The sequence below is a fragment of the Eschrichtius robustus genome, chromosome 13 (genome assembly GCF_028021215.1).
Source record: "Eschrichtius robustus isolate mEscRob2 chromosome 13, mEscRob2.pri, whole genome shotgun sequence".
Taxonomy (NCBI): Eukaryota; Metazoa; Chordata; class Mammalia; order Artiodactyla; family Eschrichtiidae; genus Eschrichtius; species Eschrichtius robustus.
The window spans coordinates 10,162,026-10,178,813 of record NC_090836.1 but is presented as its reverse complement, the minus strand read 5'-3'; the positions used below and the strand labels follow the sequence as shown (position 1 = coordinate 10,178,813).

At 37.6% G+C, this 16,788-nt stretch overlaps 1 protein-coding gene across 1 annotated transcript in view; it reads left to right on the top strand.

The window, feature by feature from the left end:
* Positions 1-16,788, top strand: part of LRP6 (LDL receptor related protein 6) — a 179,495-nt gene that overhangs the window by 10,933 nt on the left and 151,774 nt on the right. Inside the window, exon 2 of the mRNA XM_068560706.1 lies at positions 10,422-10,815. Within this exon, the coding sequence (XP_068416807.1) occupies positions 10,422-10,815 (394 nt within the window). The remainder of the gene's footprint in view (positions 1-10,421; positions 10,816-16,788) is intronic.

Genomic DNA, 16,788 nt, shown 5'->3' with positions numbered 1-16,788 from the left:
TGTGGAGGAGACTTTTCAGATTTTCTTTGCCCTGACGTGTAACCTTAAGGAGGCTGTGGACTACATTTTGAGTGAGGGCCCAAAGAGAGACCAAGGGCTGTCTGGGTGTCTCAGAAGCTCATTTGAGTGGATAAAAGATCCAGCCTGTTTCCAATTTGTATTTTTTTTTTTTAAATTATTTATTTATTTATTTTATTTATGGCTGTGTTGGGTCTTCGTTTCTGTGCGAGGGCTTTCTCTAGTTGCGGCAAGCGGGGGCCACTCTTCATCGCGGTGCGCAGGCCTCTCTTGTTGCGGAGCACAGGCTCCAGACGCGCAGGCTCAGCAATTGTGGCTCACGGGCCTAGTCGCTCCGCGGCATGTGGGATCTTCCCAGACCAGGGCTCGAACCCGTGTCCCCTGCATTAGCAGGCAGACTCTCAACCACTGCGCCACCAGGGAAGCCCCTCCAATTTGTATTTTTAACTTCAGGTCCCTGAGCCCCTCATGAGTCCCTAGGGGGGAAAAGGGAACCTTAAAGTGCTAGTGACTACAGGGAATTGAGGGGTTGGAGTGAGAAGGGAAAGGTCTGACAGGGTGGATAGAGGGGTGGAGGAGATTGGGGTATTAAAGGAGGATAGATAAAGGATTTAAGGGAAGGTTGAGGTTGGTAAAATGGAGGAAGGAAGAGAGATGGTGATGGGAAAGGAGAGGTTTTAGGGAGATCCCGTTTCCCAAGGAGGACATTGAAGTTCTAGATTGTCTTTAGTAAAATTTTGCTATTTTTGAAGATACTGGACTGAATTAGTGCTGTAATGGTGAAGCATGTGGTCAGTGGGAGAAGACGGAGGGCGCTCAATAGAGTGACAATTACCTGTTGGATTAGATAATTAAACAAGACATAAGAATTTTTTTTTCTTTATCTTTTTTTTTTTTTTTTTTTACATCTTTGAGTATAATATCAGCTATACATATATCCCCATATCTCCTCCCTCTTGCGTCTCCCTCCCACCCTCCCTATCCCACCCCTCTAGGTGGTCAAAAGCACCCAGCTGATCTCCCTGTGCTATGCGGCTGCTTCCCACTAGCTATCTATTTTCCATTTGGTAATATATGTAAGTCCATGCCACTCTCTCACTTTGCCCCAGCTTACCCTTCCTCCTCCCTGTGTCCTCAAGTCCATTTTCTAAGTCTGCATCTTTATTCCTGTCCTGCCCCTAGGTTCTTCATAACCATTTTTTTTTAGATTCCATATATATGTGTTAGCATACGGTATTTGTTTTTCTTTTTCTGACTTACTTCACTCTGTATGACAGACTCTAGGTCCATCCATCTCATTACAAATACCTCCATTTCATTTCTTTTTATGGCTGAGTAATATTCCATTGTATATATGTGCCACATCTTCTTTACCATTCATCTGTCGATGGCCACTTAGGTTGCTTCCATGTCCTGGCTATTGTAAATAGAGCTGCAATGAACATTGTGGTACATGACTCTTTTTGAATTATGGTTTTGTCAGGGTATATGCCCAGTGGTGGGATTGCTGGGTCGTATGGTAGTTCTATTTTTAGTTTTTTAAGGAACCTCCATACTGTTCTCCATAGTGGCTGTATCAATTTACATTCCCACCAACAGTGCAAGAGGGTTCCCTTTTCTCCACACCATCTCCAGCATTTATTGTTTGTAGATTTTTTGATGATGAAGACATAAGAATTTAAAGGAGCTGGGAAAGGGTATTCCCTTGTGAAGAGCCAAGGAAATTCCCTTGTGTAATCTCCATTATAGGAGTTAGGGAAGTTAGAAGAGGCCTCACAGAAGAGTTGGGAATATTCCGCCTCAAGAGTTAGGGTGTGATTGTCTACTCAGAGAGTCAAAGAAAAAAATTATTTGCTGGAAAATATCAAGGTAACTTCTTACCATGTTGCAACAGATAAGATGTCTGCAGCACTGGTTAAAGAGTTGAACTCAAGGAAAGATCCCTGAATCTGTGAGCAGGAAAGGAGTTTAAATGACTCACAAAGTGTCATTATTGAGGTGGGGATGGCACGGGTCCATAGGTGAGGTCAATACCCATCCAAGTCATGTCACTCACTATACAGATGTCAAATACAAATAAATTCCGCTTGGTAAGGCGAGTCTTTATTCAAAAAGACTTTTGCAATAAGGAGAATGACCACAGGGTATGCAGGTATCTCAGAATCAAACCCAAAAAGGCTTTACTCTTATATGTAGAAATGAATAGTGCCAGCAGGATCTTTGTGGGAAAGTGGGACAAGTGGGTAGAGGTTAGCAGATGACATGACCAGGGCAGTTTTAACAGGAGATTTTTTTGAGTGTATGGTCAGCTGATACTTCAAATGAGTCCTTAAGAGAGGATGTTCTGGATTGGCTTGCTTAAGGTTAGAGCTAGCCGAAGTTTAGGGCCCAGAAGCCTGACTAATCTGGTCAGGCCAAGTCAGTGTGTAAGTTGGGCATTTGTATGCATTTGGCCAGTACTTAATGTAAAATCCTTTAGGGTTTGTGACAAGTATGTTTTTAGATCAGGTTCTAAAAAATTCCTTTTAAATATTAATAAATGTTTTTTATATGACCGTCATACAGTGAACTGTGTTAGGGATTCCCCAAATTAGTTAAAAGGTATGGCTCCTGTTCCCAAGTGGCAGAGGTCCTAGTTGAAGAAGGAAATATACCTAAAAAAATGCTAATATCAAATAAGTGGTGAAGACTGTAAGGGTGCAAAGAAGGAAAGCTGAGGCAATTGGAAAGATTCTTGGAATAGATAAGGTTTGAATCTGGCCTTGAAGGATTTGCTTGCTGGATAAGGTTAGAGAAATACGGAGCGTGCAGGAAAATGAATACACTGTGGTGATGGAGTATGATGTGCTCACAGTTGATGTGTTAAAAACTAGTTTGTATGACGCAGAGACTATAAAAGGTAAGTTAGAGTCATAGGTAGAAAGCACCCGGTGGAGGCCTGAGGTATTGAGGCTTTTTAATTTTAGGCACAGGAAATCAGAAACCTTTTTGAGTTGGATAAAGTAGAAGTATTGGAAGTAGAAAAGGGAAGGGAGAGTCTTGAGATCATTTACTATTGAGGTAGTTTAGGCGTGAGGTTATGAGGGTCTAGAGTAGGATAGTGGTTATAAAAAAGGGAAAAGAAGAGGCAGATTTAAGGACATGCTAAAGGAGAATCAACAAGACAGTGAGTGATTGGCAGACGGGGGGGGAAGAGGTGGGTGTCAAGGATGGCTCCGTGGCGCACCAGTAGGATTAGGAAAATTGTGGTACCATTGACTCTTGAGGGTTTTCTTTGGGGGAAAGGTGATGAATTTAATTTTATGGCCAGAAGAGACGGCCAACTTAGATAATTTTCTCATCTACACTCTGTGTTGTCCCCTAAGTAAGAGAGTGTAGAAGAGAAGATTATCCAAGTTCACCTGGTCAACCAGCAGCTCTATTCAGGTAATTTTCAAGTCATCATCTCCAGCCTAAGCTTCAGTTCTATACATGTAATTTCTTGTTGGCCATCTCACTATCCTGTTTCTTGAATCTCCAATGGCTCCTGCCAGGTCCCTGCTCTCAAAAAACTTAGTTTTAATAAAGCTAACCTTGCTACCACCAAGAGAATAATTATATTAATCACAAAACCTTACAGTATTGGTATACACTTCATATAACCATCCATTAGCTATTAACTCCTTTAGTCTAACTTCCCACCTATCACTCAGCTGAAACTGCTTTCTCCAAGTCTTCATAACCAAATCCAACTGGCCTTTTCTCAGTCCTTATTCTTCTCTGCAGCATTCAAAAATGTTGACCATATCCCCACCTATGTAGAATGTTCTGCATACTATACTATACTATTATTCCTCTGATCGTGCTTCATCTGCCTTTTAGTTTCAAATCTTCCCTCCCACTTACCAAACATAGGTATAGACTAAGAAAGGAGGAAGGGCAACTTGTCATTTGAGACTGAGGACAAAATAGAGGAGGATGGGTAGGATATAAAGAGATTTTTGAGAAGTTTAAAGTAAGATGTTGGGGATGTATGACATTTACCTTGCTTCCTGCTTCACTGAGATTATTTTGTGAAGATGATCTGGGATGAAGGATTCAAAGCATGGAATTTGTCTTCAGGAAAGCAGAAAAAGTTTAGAAAGGCACTAGGGAAAGATTGGTAGGAAGTTAATAAAGGAAAATAAGGATTTTTAAGCACCTGTGAAGGTTCACTAAAGAGATATGATGGTGGTTATTTGGGTTATCTGGGTATTAAGAAGTCTGAAGGTAAGTGCTTTGGAGTGGAAGATACTGAGTGCATGGCACATACGCTACAACTAGGGGCAAGTGTGTGTGGATCCAGTGTATTTCTTTAGTAGATTAAAACAGTATTACAAGTCAAATTATACTTTTCAGATGTCCCATTTAATATACTGCTAAGTAGATATTGGTGACAATATTGTAGAAAGTATTGAAGTATCAGAAGGGTGGTTGGACAGGATGAACTCTGGGATTTCTTTTTAATAGTGTGTATAGGGTTATGTATAGTCCTTTAGAAATCCTCAATTATAATCACTACTGCTAACTTAAATTAACTTGTACACACCCACCCACCCACCCCCTCCCCTCCTTTTTTTCTGTACTCTTAAGGCTTGTGAGGCCTTAAATGACCAGAAAGGTTCTTTGGATTTTGTAGACCACATATTCAGTAGAAATGTTAATGTTTGACTTGAAAGCCATAGAAGACATTTAGCTGCCACTTAATGCCATATACAGATTTGGTATAGTTTTCCAAGGAAAGTGCCATAAAGAAAGGTGCCCAATAAATATCAGATTATTATCACTCTTGGATTTTAAATTGTAAATGCTCTGGGGCTATTTCTTTGCCTTGTGCAGCACTTAACATTGTACCCTTAACTAATGTTGACCTTTCTTCTGATTTTTATAATTGGCGCATAATATGAGGGGTTCAGTATAAGATAGTGCAGTGAACACTATGTGGACTTATAAATCAGTGTGATGTATGAAGGCCTGAAATGAGCTAAAAGTGCATCTGTGAGGGAAATTTACTAATTTGCCAATAGCAGCTGTAGGTACGCAGAATAAGCAGAAAGGGCTCTTAGTCACTTTTTTTTTTTTAAATAAATTTATTTATTTTAATTTTTATTTATTTTTGGTTGCATTGGGTCTTTGCTGCTGTGCGCGGGCTTTCTCTAGTTGCGGCGAGCGGGGGCTACTCTTCGTTGCGGTGTGCGGGCTTCTAATTGCAGTGGCTTCTCTTTTTGCGGAGCATGGGCTCTAGGCGCGTGGGCTTCAGTAGTTGTCGCACGCGGGCTCAGTAGTTGTGGCGCACGGGCTTAGTTGCTCCACAGCATGTGTAGTTGCTCCGCGGCATGTGGGATCTTCCCAGACCAGGGCTCGAACCCGTGTCCCCTGCATTGGCAAGCGAATTCTTTACCACTGCGCCACCAGGGAAGCCCTCTTAGTCACTTTTTTAAAAAGCTGTCCGCCCATCTGTTTTTGACTAAGAAAGTTGGACTTAAGCTTAGTTAGAAGGGAAGTTCATGTTGTGCTTACTGATGAAAATAGTGGACTTCGTAACTCCATTTGGCAGACACAACCCATAAACTGGCTTAAACATCACTTTTTTCTTTACTGTTTTTGAGCACCTTAATTTTTTTAAAAATTAGTTTCTTAAAGAGGGGAGTGGTTAGTTTTCAGTGGCACTTGGTCTTGGCTTTGGATGACTGTTTTAGATCTTTAGTAAGTAATTGTGAGAGAAGATCATGTAGATTATTGCATCGTAACTCTGGTCTTATTTTTGCTGCCTCGTCTGTGTTCTTCATCTCAGCCTCTAGATCTGTGCTATCCATATGACCACTTGTCTACTTAAATTTAAATGAATTAAAATTAAATAAAATTAAAAATTTATTTTCTTAGTCATACTAGCCATCTTTTAAGTGCTCCGTAGCCACATGTGGCCAGTGGCTATTGTATTGCACAGTGGAGAGAATACTTATATCATCATAGAAATTTCTGTTGGATAGTGGTGCTCTAGATCTTTAATTACTGTTGATACCAGGAAAGTAGATGTCAAAAGCTTGGAATAAATGCTTTAAAAAAACCAAAACCCATATTTTGGGTTAAAAAAAAAAAAAAAGCATTTATACTACTTCAGTCCTAACAGCTTCAGCTTTCTCAGAGTTAAATATCTCTTTCGGATAGGCTTTATATTTAGTTTTGGTATTAGGTCTTATTCAAAGATCATTTTAATAATAATATAAAACAGAATAAAAATAGTTGCATTAAGAACTATATCTTCCAGACTGTTTTATTAAGGTATAATTGATAATTCAATAAATTACACATGTGTAAAGTTTAAAATTTAATAAGTTTTGACATATGTATGTACTTCTGGAACCATCATCACAGTCAGTATAATATAGCCATCACCTACAAAAGTTTCCTCATGCCCCTTTATCATCCCTCCTCCTCTTCTTTTCCACCCTCTCTCCCCACCTCCAGGCAACCACCGACGTGCTTTTTGTTACAATAGATTAATCTGAATTTTCTAAAATTTTATGTAAATGGAGTATGCAATATATACACTTTTATTCTGACTTCTTTTATTTTACATAATTATTTTGAGATTCACCCAAGTTACGTAAACAAATAGTTCATTACTTTTTTTTTTGGCATGCCGTGTGGCACGCGGGATTTTAGTTTCCTGACTGGGGATTGAACCCGTGCTCCCTGTAGTGGAAGCGTGGAGTCTTAACCACTGGACTGCCAGGGAATTCCCAATAGTTCGTTACTTTTTTTTTTTTTTTTAATTTATGTTTGGCTGTGTTGGGTCTTCGTTGCTGCGTGCGGGCTTTCTCTAGTTGCGACAGGCAGGGGCTACTCCTCGTTGTGGTGCGCGGGCTTCTCATTGTGGTGGCTTCTCGTTGTGGAGCATGAGCTCTAGGCGCGTGGGCTTCAGTAGTTGTGGCATGCGGGCTCAGTAGTTGTGGCTTGTGGGCTCTAGAGCACAGGCTCAGTGGTTGTGGTGCACAGGCTTAGTTGCTCCACGGCATGTGGGATTTCCCCGGATCAGGGCTCAAAGCTGTGTCCCCTGCATTGGCAGGCAGATTCTTAACCACTGCACCACCAGGGAAGTCCCCATTACTTTTTTTTTTTGAAATTAATTTTATTTTATTTTTTTATACAGCAGATTTTTATTAGTTATGCATTTTATACACATCCGTGTATACGTGTCAATCCCAATCTCCCAATTCATCACACCCCCCCCCACCACTTTTTCCCCTTAGTGTCCATACATTTGTTCTCTACATCTGTGTCTCAGTTTCTGTCCTGCAAACCAGTTCATCTGTACCATTTTTCTAGGTTCCACATATATGTGTTAATATATGATATTTGTATTTCTCTTTCTGACTTACTTCACTCTGTATGCCAGTCTCTGGATCCATCCACGTCTCTACACATGACCCAGTTTCGTTCCTTTTTATGGCTGAGTAATAGTCCATTGTATATATGTACCACATTTTCTTTATCCATTCGTCTGTCAATGGGCATTTAGGTTGTTTGCAGGACATGACTATTGTAAATAGTGCTGCAATGAACATTGGGGTGCATGTGTCTTTTTGAATTATGGTTTTCTCAGGGTATATGCCCAGTAGTGGGATTGCTGGGTCATATGGTAATTCTATTTTTAGTTTTTTAAGGAACCTCCATACTGTTCTCCAAAGTGGCTGTATCAATTTACATTCCCACCAAGAATGCAAGAGGGTTCCCTTTGCTCCACACCCTCTCCAGCATTTGTTGTTTGTAGATTTTCTGATGATGCCCATTCTAACTGGTGTGGGGTGATACCTCATTGTAGTTTTGATTTGCATTTCTCTAATAATTAGTGATGTTGAGCAGCTTTTCATGTGCCTCTTGGCCATCTGTATGTCTTCTTTGGAGACATGTCTATTTAGGTCTTCGGCCCATTTTTGGATTGGGTTGTTTGTTTCTTTACTATTGAGCTGCATGAGCTGTTTATATATTTTGGAGATTAATCCTTTGTCCGTTGATTCATTTGCAAATATTTTCTTCCATTCTGAGGGTTGTCTTTTCGTCTTGTTTATGGTTTCCTTTGCTGTGCAAAAGCTTTTAAGTTTCATTAGGTCCCATTTGTTTATTTTTGTTTTTATTTCCATTACTCTAGGAGGTGGATCAAAAAAGATTTTGCTGTGATTTATGTCAAAGAGTGTTCTTCCTATGTTTTCCTCTAAGGGTTTTATAGTGTCCGGTCTTACATTTAGGTCTCGAATCTGTTTTGAGTTTATTTTTGTGTATGGTGTTAGGGAGTGTTCTAATTTCATTCTTTTACATGTAGCTGTCCAGTTTTCCCAGCACCACTTATTGAAGAGACTGTCTTTTCTCCACTGTATATCCTTTCTTCCTTTGTCATAGGTTAGTTGACCATAGGTGCGTGGGTTTATCTCTGGGCTTTCTATCTTGTTCCATTGATCTATGTTTCTGTTTTTGTGCCAGTACCATATTGTCTTGATTACTGTAGCTTTGTAGTATAGTCTGAAGTCAGGGAGTCTGATTCCTCCAGCTCCGTTTTTTTCCCTCAAGACTGCTTTGGCTATTCGGGGTCTTTTGTGTCTCCATACAAATTTTAAGATTTTTTTTTCTAGTTCCATAAAAAATGCCATTGGTAATTTCATAGGGATTGCATTGAATCTGTAGATTGCTTTGGGTAGTATAGTCATTTTCACAATATTGAGTCTTCCAATCCAAGAACATGGTATATCTCTACATCTGTTGGTATCATCTTTAATTTCTTTCATCAGTGTCTTATAGTTTTCTGCATACAGGTCTTTTGTCTCCCTAGGTAGGTTTATTCCTTGGTATTTTATTCTTTTTGTTGCAGTGGTAAATGGGAGTGTTTCCTTACTTTCTCTTTCAGATTTTTCATCATTAATGTATAGGAATGCAAGAGATTTCTGTGCATTAATTTTGTATCCTGCAACTTTACCAAATTCATTGATTAGCTCTAGTAGTTTTCTGGTGGTATCTTTAAGATTCTTTATGTAGAGTATCATGTCATCTGCAAACAGTGACAGTTTTACTTCGTCTTTTCCAATTTGTATTCCTTTTATTCCTTTTTCTTCTCTGATTGCCGTGGCTAGGACTTCCAAAATTATGTTGAGTAATAGTGGTGAGAATGGATATCCTTGTCTTGTTCCTGATCTTAGAGGAAATGCTTTCTGATTTTCACCATTGAGAATAATGTTTGCTGTGGGTTTGTTGTATATGGCCTTTATTATGTTGAGGTAGGTTCCCTCTATGCCCACTTCCTGGAGAGTTTTTATCGTAAATGGGTGTTGAATTTTGTCAAAAGCTTTTTCTGCATCTATTGAGATGATCATATGGTTTTTATTCTTCAGTTTGTTAATATGGTGTATCACATTGATTGATTTGCATATATTGAAGAATCCTTGCATCCCTGGGATAAATCCCACTTGATCATGGTGTATGATCCTGTTAATGTGTTGTTGGATTCTGTTTGCTAGTATTTTGTTGAGGATTTTTGCATCTATATTCATCAGTGATATTGGTCTGTAATTTTCTTTTTTTGTAGTATCTTTGTCTGGTTTTGGTATCAGGGTGATGGTGGCCTCATAGAATGAGTTTGGGAGTGTTCCTTCCTCTAATTTTTTGGAAGAGTTTGAGAAGGATAGGTGTTAGCTCTTCTCTAAATGTTTGATAGAATTCACCTGTGAAGCCATCTGGTCCTGGACTTTTGTTTGTTGGAAGATTTTTAATCACAGTTTCAATTTCATTACTTGTGTTGGTCTGTTCATATTTTCTATTTCTTCCTGGTTCAGTCTTGGTCCGCATTACTTTTTATTGTATGGATATATCACTGTTTTTTCATCCGTTAGTCTGTTGATGACTTTTGGGTTGGTTCCAGTTTGGGTTATTACAGAAAAGCTGCTGTGAACATCATGCAACCAGGTCTTTGTATTGACGTATACTTTTATTTCTCTGAAGTAAATATCTAGTCTTTTAAGAAACTGCCAAACTGTTTTCCAAAGGTGCTGCACCATTTCACAGCCCGCCCCCAACCCAGGAGAGTATGAGTGGTCCACTGGCTCCATATCCTTGCCAGTTCTTGGAATGACCAGGCCTTTTAAAATTTTATCTGACAGACTAGTTTAACAAGAAAAGACTGTCCTGGTAGAATTAATTTCCCCTCTTGCAACTCTTTTGTATTTAAAATGCTGCAAAAATAATGGCTTGTGAAAAGATTTTGACAGTTTTCTATACATTTATTTACTCTTTAGTTTTGATAGTATTTGCTCACTAACACTAATTTGAAACTCCATTTATAGGAACCAAGACATTTCCTTCGTTTTGACTTACATATTTTTCTTTTTTTGTTCTAGCGGCCCCTTTGTTGCTTTATGCAAACAGACGGGACTTGCGATTGGTTGATGCTGCAAATGGCAAAGAGAATGCTACGATTGTAGTTGGAGGCTTGGAGGATGCAGCTGCGGTGGACTTTGTGTTTGGTCATGGCTTGATATACTGGAGTGATGTCAGCGAAGAAGCCATTAAACGAACAGAGTTCAACAAAACTGAGAGTGTACAGAATGTTGTTGTTTCTGGATTATTGTCCCCTGATGGGCTGGCATGTGATTGGCTTGGAGAAAAATTGTACTGGACAGATTCTGAAACTAATCGTATTGAAGTTTCTGATTTAGATGGATCTTTACGAAGAGTTTTATTTTGGCAAGAGTTGGATCAACCTAGAGCTATTGCCTTAGATCCTTCAAGTGGGTAAGTTTTGCATCATGTACAAAGGTTATTGTATCTCCTTCTCCTGGCTGTTTTCTCTCCATTAGCATAGACATCCCTTACCTCCAAGAGAAAAGAAACATCAGACCCCAGTTTTAGATTCTTTGGGCTTCTTTGTCAAGTAGATTTGAATGTGGGAAGTTAGGTCATGTTCTGAAAGTAAGGTGTGTCTGTAAATAGTTTTGTGTTTCTAGTATCACTTATGGGATAGCCATGTTTATAGTTCTTGGTTTTTCTTCTGCACTTACTTTTTATAATTATGAGAGGATAATCAGAAGGCGGAGAAGAAGGAATGATAATGAGTAGTATTTGATAGCTCAAGATTATATAAAAAATCTTCTGAATCTTATACCTTTTATTATATACACAAGTGTTTTGTAATGCTAGTGTTTTTTTATATTAAACTGATATTTTTAATATGTCAGTGTTGAATGAAAAATAAAAATTAGGTTGTTAAATAACTCATTTTTAGTTAGCTAAACATGTATTTGCCATAAGAGTTTATTTTCTTTTTTTCCCTAAATATATATATATTTTTAGTGCAGATATTCTCTACAGAACCACTGATTTTTCAGAAAGCTGTCTCTAATTTGGGCAACACAATGTATAGGGAGACCACGGTATCCTATTACTTTTTTTTTTTTTTTTTGGCCACACCGGGTGCGGCATGTGGAACTTCCCCAACCAGGGATCAAACCCGCGCCCCCTGCAGTGCAAGCGTGCAATCTTAACCACTGGACCACCCGGGAAGTCCCAAAGTTTATTTTCTAATAGAAGAGAAACTTAAAGCTATGGGCAGATCTTATTATAAAATGTGAACTGTGTCCCCAGGTGCTTCTCTGTTACTGTGTTTCAGTCCTGCCATATACAATTCCTTGCTATTTATCTATTGAATACATTGTCATGCCAGAGTCTGTCATGGCTAGGTATAGATAACTAAACATGAACCTGAAATGAGTTACTAATAATTGTTTAAAATCTAAAGATAAATAACCTGTGAATAACTCTTTTAGTACTTCGTTTTCTTTGACTTTCAAGTATGTTGGAATGCTTTAAAACTCATTTATAGAAGGCAGTGGATTAATATTATGTAATAAATGAAAATTTGGGAAAAATGAAAGAAAGGTTTATATATGCTCCTTTCTCTTGATATCAGGCCCTTTTTGGTGACAAAAGTTAAAGAAGATAACAATGTTATAGGAAAATGAAAAGCCTTTTCTGACTATAAAAGATAACATGGGCAATGGTGAGTGAAATTTTAGGGTGAGAAGTTCTAGAAAACATATATTATGTACACTTTATATAATATATAAAAAATGTATTTTTAGAGGGGCATTAAGAGGTATCTGCTAAAGTCAGATGGTCTTTTAATAAAGCATCAGAAAATATTATACTGACTCTAGTGGTAGGAAAAAGGTTTGTGTGTCCCAAGGAGAAGGTCACAGATGTTGAATGTGTGGTAAACTGTATTGATTGAAGCATTTGCTTCTTGAGAACTTGCAGGGTATTTTTGAGAAATGGAATCTGTTTTGCCAACAAAGTTCGTTAAGTCTCAGGGAGTGTTGAAATGTTTCTGAGGTTACTGCTTCACAGAACACACAGGGTTTTGGTGCTTTCAGTGGTTATTAGGGAGTAATACGTTGATGAAAAGATAAATAGTTCTTTTTTTTTTCCCCCATTTTTGACAGATTCAATCTTATAACTCTAAGGGTGATGATGGAAATTTCCCCAAATATCTGTTAAATGGTTAGTATGTTCAGAGCTTTGCTTTTTGTGTTCTTCTTGTGGAGAGGGTGAATATCTTTAAGGATTTACTATTTTATTTAAGGAGAGAAAACTTAGGAGAGAGAACTTTTCATTTTTCAGAGCATGTTTATTTGCATTATGTAGCATGTATGTGGAGAGGGAAAGAGTGTTACAGGAATTAGAAGGGCCACAGAACTCTTAAGGAGGATGGGTGGGTAAAATAGCTCGATTATCACAATTCTGGAGTTGCATCTTATCATTTCTATAAGGGGTAATGATTACGTGATAGTACATAGTCAAGGGAGATGAATTTATAGGCAACTATTGACTATTCAGGAGCCGATAATTTAATAAGTAAATGAATCATTCTCATTTTGTCCCCTAAAACTGAGTTTCACTTCTGGGTGGCAGGTCTGATAAGTGTCTTAGGAAGTAGGTTTGCCATATGATTAAAAAGTATTTACATTAGCGTTTCCGTGGCTTAAATATTTACTAATATTTAAAGTTTGAATTTGCCAAAGACTCAGCTGGTAAAGGATACTGGAAGCATCAATAATAATGTGCTTTGAAGGTAGAAAGTACTGTTATTTAAGCTTCTAAGGGATGTTCAGTGAAGAATATGTATATTTTTCCTGAGGCCTAAATGGGGGTGTGGTCAAACACTCAAAGAAATGTCTTTCATTATTTTTGATGTCTGTAGTTAGTGTTGAGTGTGTATGTGTGTGTAAATTCACTCCCCCCCCCCTTCAACAGTTCTAAAATTTCTTTTAATTTTTTGAAAGTTTTGTGTCAGATGGCTATTTTTTGAATTGTGCAACTGGAAGCAAATAGAATGCAGACAAATGGCATCATTTGGTAATTAGCAAGATGAAGCGTATTTAAAATTATATTTTAAACTCATGCACTTAAAAATATATTTTATCAGACAGTTTTTCGGTATTGATCTTAGGTTTTATGTTAATGCTTTTAGTTTTAATGGAATAGTAATTTTGGATTGAGTATATCACTTATCAAACCGAAGAGATGATTTTCAGATTTATTTTTTAGGGGAAAAATGAAGTTTGCTTTCCAGAGAAAGTACATGAAAACAGAGCTGAGGAAAAAGGTGGCTTTATCAGAGTTCCGGGATCCTGGGTTATGAGGTTCAGAAGAGCTGACTGAGCTCTCTCACAGCAGCTTATGTAAAAGGAAAGCTATTGAATGACTGGTATTGTTTGAACCCTGGGAACTGGTGCAGAAATCTGTGTGCTTTTGGATGTATGGAGTTCTTTGTGCAGTCAGTCCATTTAGCCTAGACTGAAGGAAGATTTTTATTTCCCTCCCTAAATTTGGCCTCTGTTAGTCTGAGATTTTTTTTCTTTTGAGTGACTGGCAGTGTAGAATTCGGAATAAGGAGCAGGAAAACTTGTGTATGGAAATTGTTCCAGAAATGAACAACCATGGTTATAGAAAGCAGTATCCTTACTTTATAGTGAGAGGTGATTCCTATGTGGCTGCTCCTAATGGTGGAACTCCTTAATCTGATCCACAGTGACTGTACTAATCTTAGTGATGTTGAGGACCTACTGTTTCAGGTACAAATAAAGCAGTTCTAAGGGTTTTTTGTTTGTTAAGGATCTGTTCATATTCCAAATCATTCTGGATATTTTTTAGAAAGTTAAATTTCAGTGATTCAGTCTGAAGTGAATTCATACTGAATAGCTTTGAATGATACATATTTTAAAAAGTACATTTTTATCATTGTTAAGAATAATATTAACAACACTAAAAGTTCTGCTTTAAAAATGCTTGCAGAACTAGTTCAGTGGAAAAAGAATGATTTATAATTTCTTTATCAATTATGTACATACAATTGTCATAACTTGAGTATGTTTAAAAGTATTTTCTATACTGGTATATCCCAGGTGACTAAAATAGTTCCTGCCACATAGTAAGTATTCACTAAATATTTCTGAGTGGCTGGACTTTATATTTTCTTTTATAATTCTATTAATTCTCCTTGTTAGGGACATTTGTTTTCTAAGCAAATGTAAATTTTAGTATGGTCCTGTGAATTCTAAATCACTATGGCTTTGACTGCAATTGTTAATTTAAAATATAATTAAGATTTTTAGTCTTTTCATTTCAAGTTTTCAAGATCATATTTTATAAAAATACACTCACTGGAGCATGTTTCATATCACATCTTGCTCTGTTATTTACCAAGCAAGTTACTTCATTTTCTTGGACCTCAATTTCCTCATCTCTAGAATGATGAGTTCCTTTCAATTTTGACATTATTTAAGTTTTATAAGTCAGACATTTAAAGAAAGTACTCTTAATTTTTAATTTATTTTTATTTTTGACTGTGTTGCTGTGCACAGGCTTTCTTCTAGTTGCGGCGAGCGGAGACTACTCTTCGTTGCGGCGAGCAGGCTTCTCATTGCAGTGGCTTCTCTTGTTGCAGAGCACCGGCTCTAGGCGCGCGGGCTTCAGTAGTCGTGGCACGCAGGCTCAGTAGTTGTGGCGCAGTGGCTTAGTTGCTCCGTGGCATGTGGGACCTTCCCGGACCAGGGCTCGAACCTGTGTCCCCTGCATTGGCAGGCAGGTTCTCAACCACTGTGCCACCAGGGAAGCCCTAAGAAAGTACTCTAATTTTAAAAATTGTATTTTACAATTACATATTCAAGTCTAATTTAGGTATGTTACACTTAGAATTGTGTTTCTGCAGAACAGATTCTTCTTAAAATTTTGTTTCTACTGCCCTTATTGCATATGTCATCACACTTTTTTAGGGTTGTTTCGCCTCTAGTTTAAACCTCTTTTCCAGTTCCACTTGATGTAAACTGAAAAATATTTTTAAATGGCGAAGGATTCTTTTTGTATGAAGAATGGAAAATGTGGCCCATTACTTTTAGGCAGACTATATATATTCAGATATGTTTGGAGATAGGTGTTTTTGAGATTATTTAAAAATTACGAGAGTGTGTAAGAAAAGCCACTAATCCAGGAAATCTGGATAATAGGTTTAGCTTTACCAGCCTCTGGGATAGGAATCAAGGCCCTTGGAAGTGAAAACATTTTTTTTTAAAGAATAAATAAATGTGATGAATTGGGCGATTGGGATTGACATGTATACACTGATGTGTATAAAATTGATGACTAATAAGAACCTGCTGTATAAAAAAATAATAAAATTCAACAATTAAAAAAAAGAATAAATAAATGTGTGTGTATATTTATATGTATTCTTAAATGTTAGTGTTGGTCTTTCCTCTTATAAACATCTTAACCCTCATCCAGTTTTTAATTCTTTATATCTAGTGATATACATCACATCTCAAATTGAGTTTTGATTATGTGGTCTGATATTTTTATGTTCTGTATCTCCAAGGCCCACTTTTACTGAAGGAATATTGAAAGGGAGTATTTGCAGTATGACCTAGCCCAGTCTCTTAATAGCTTTCTTTGCTAAAAGCTATCCTTGCTTGCAGCATTGACCTTGTAATTTATCCTTAACAAGGAGAACAATGAACAATGAAATTTTATGAGAGTAAAGAATAGGATACCTTTAACTGAGTTCTCTGCATTTTGGAGATCTTACATACCCTTGCTGTATTCCAGTATGATTGGCTCTTTAGCAATTATAGCAAATTAGTTTGATTGCTCCTGGTATTTCTGTCATTGAACCTTTAAGATTTTGGAAGGAGGAGTCTGTGATAGCTAATTTGTGAAGTAGGAATAAAATGATTGTCTTCAGTATTTTTTTTTTTTGCAGCATTTGATATTGATACCATATTCCTTTTAGAAATTTTCTCTTAAGACTTTCTCATTTTTATACTGTTCGTTTTCCTACCACTTGGACCACCCTTTTCCTTTCTTTATTAACTCTTCAAGTTTAAAATGCATCATTTTCTATATTCTTTCTCTAAGATCATATCCATTTCCATAGTTTTTGCACAGAAGCAGATAGCCAGTTATCCATAAAGCTCCATATCCTCAAGCACTGGTTCTGAGTGTGAAATATCTTGCTCTGAACTCTCAATAATTTACATTTTTAAAAGTGTCCTGGTCAATTGGGGAAGCTTACTTTTTTCTGCCCATTAAATCCTGGGACTGGTAGGGAATTTTAAGGATCTTCTAGCTAAATGCCTTCACTTTTTGGCTGAAGAAACTTAGGCCTTTGGCTAAAATAAGAGAAAGTCAGATTCTTGGTTGAGATTTTCCAGT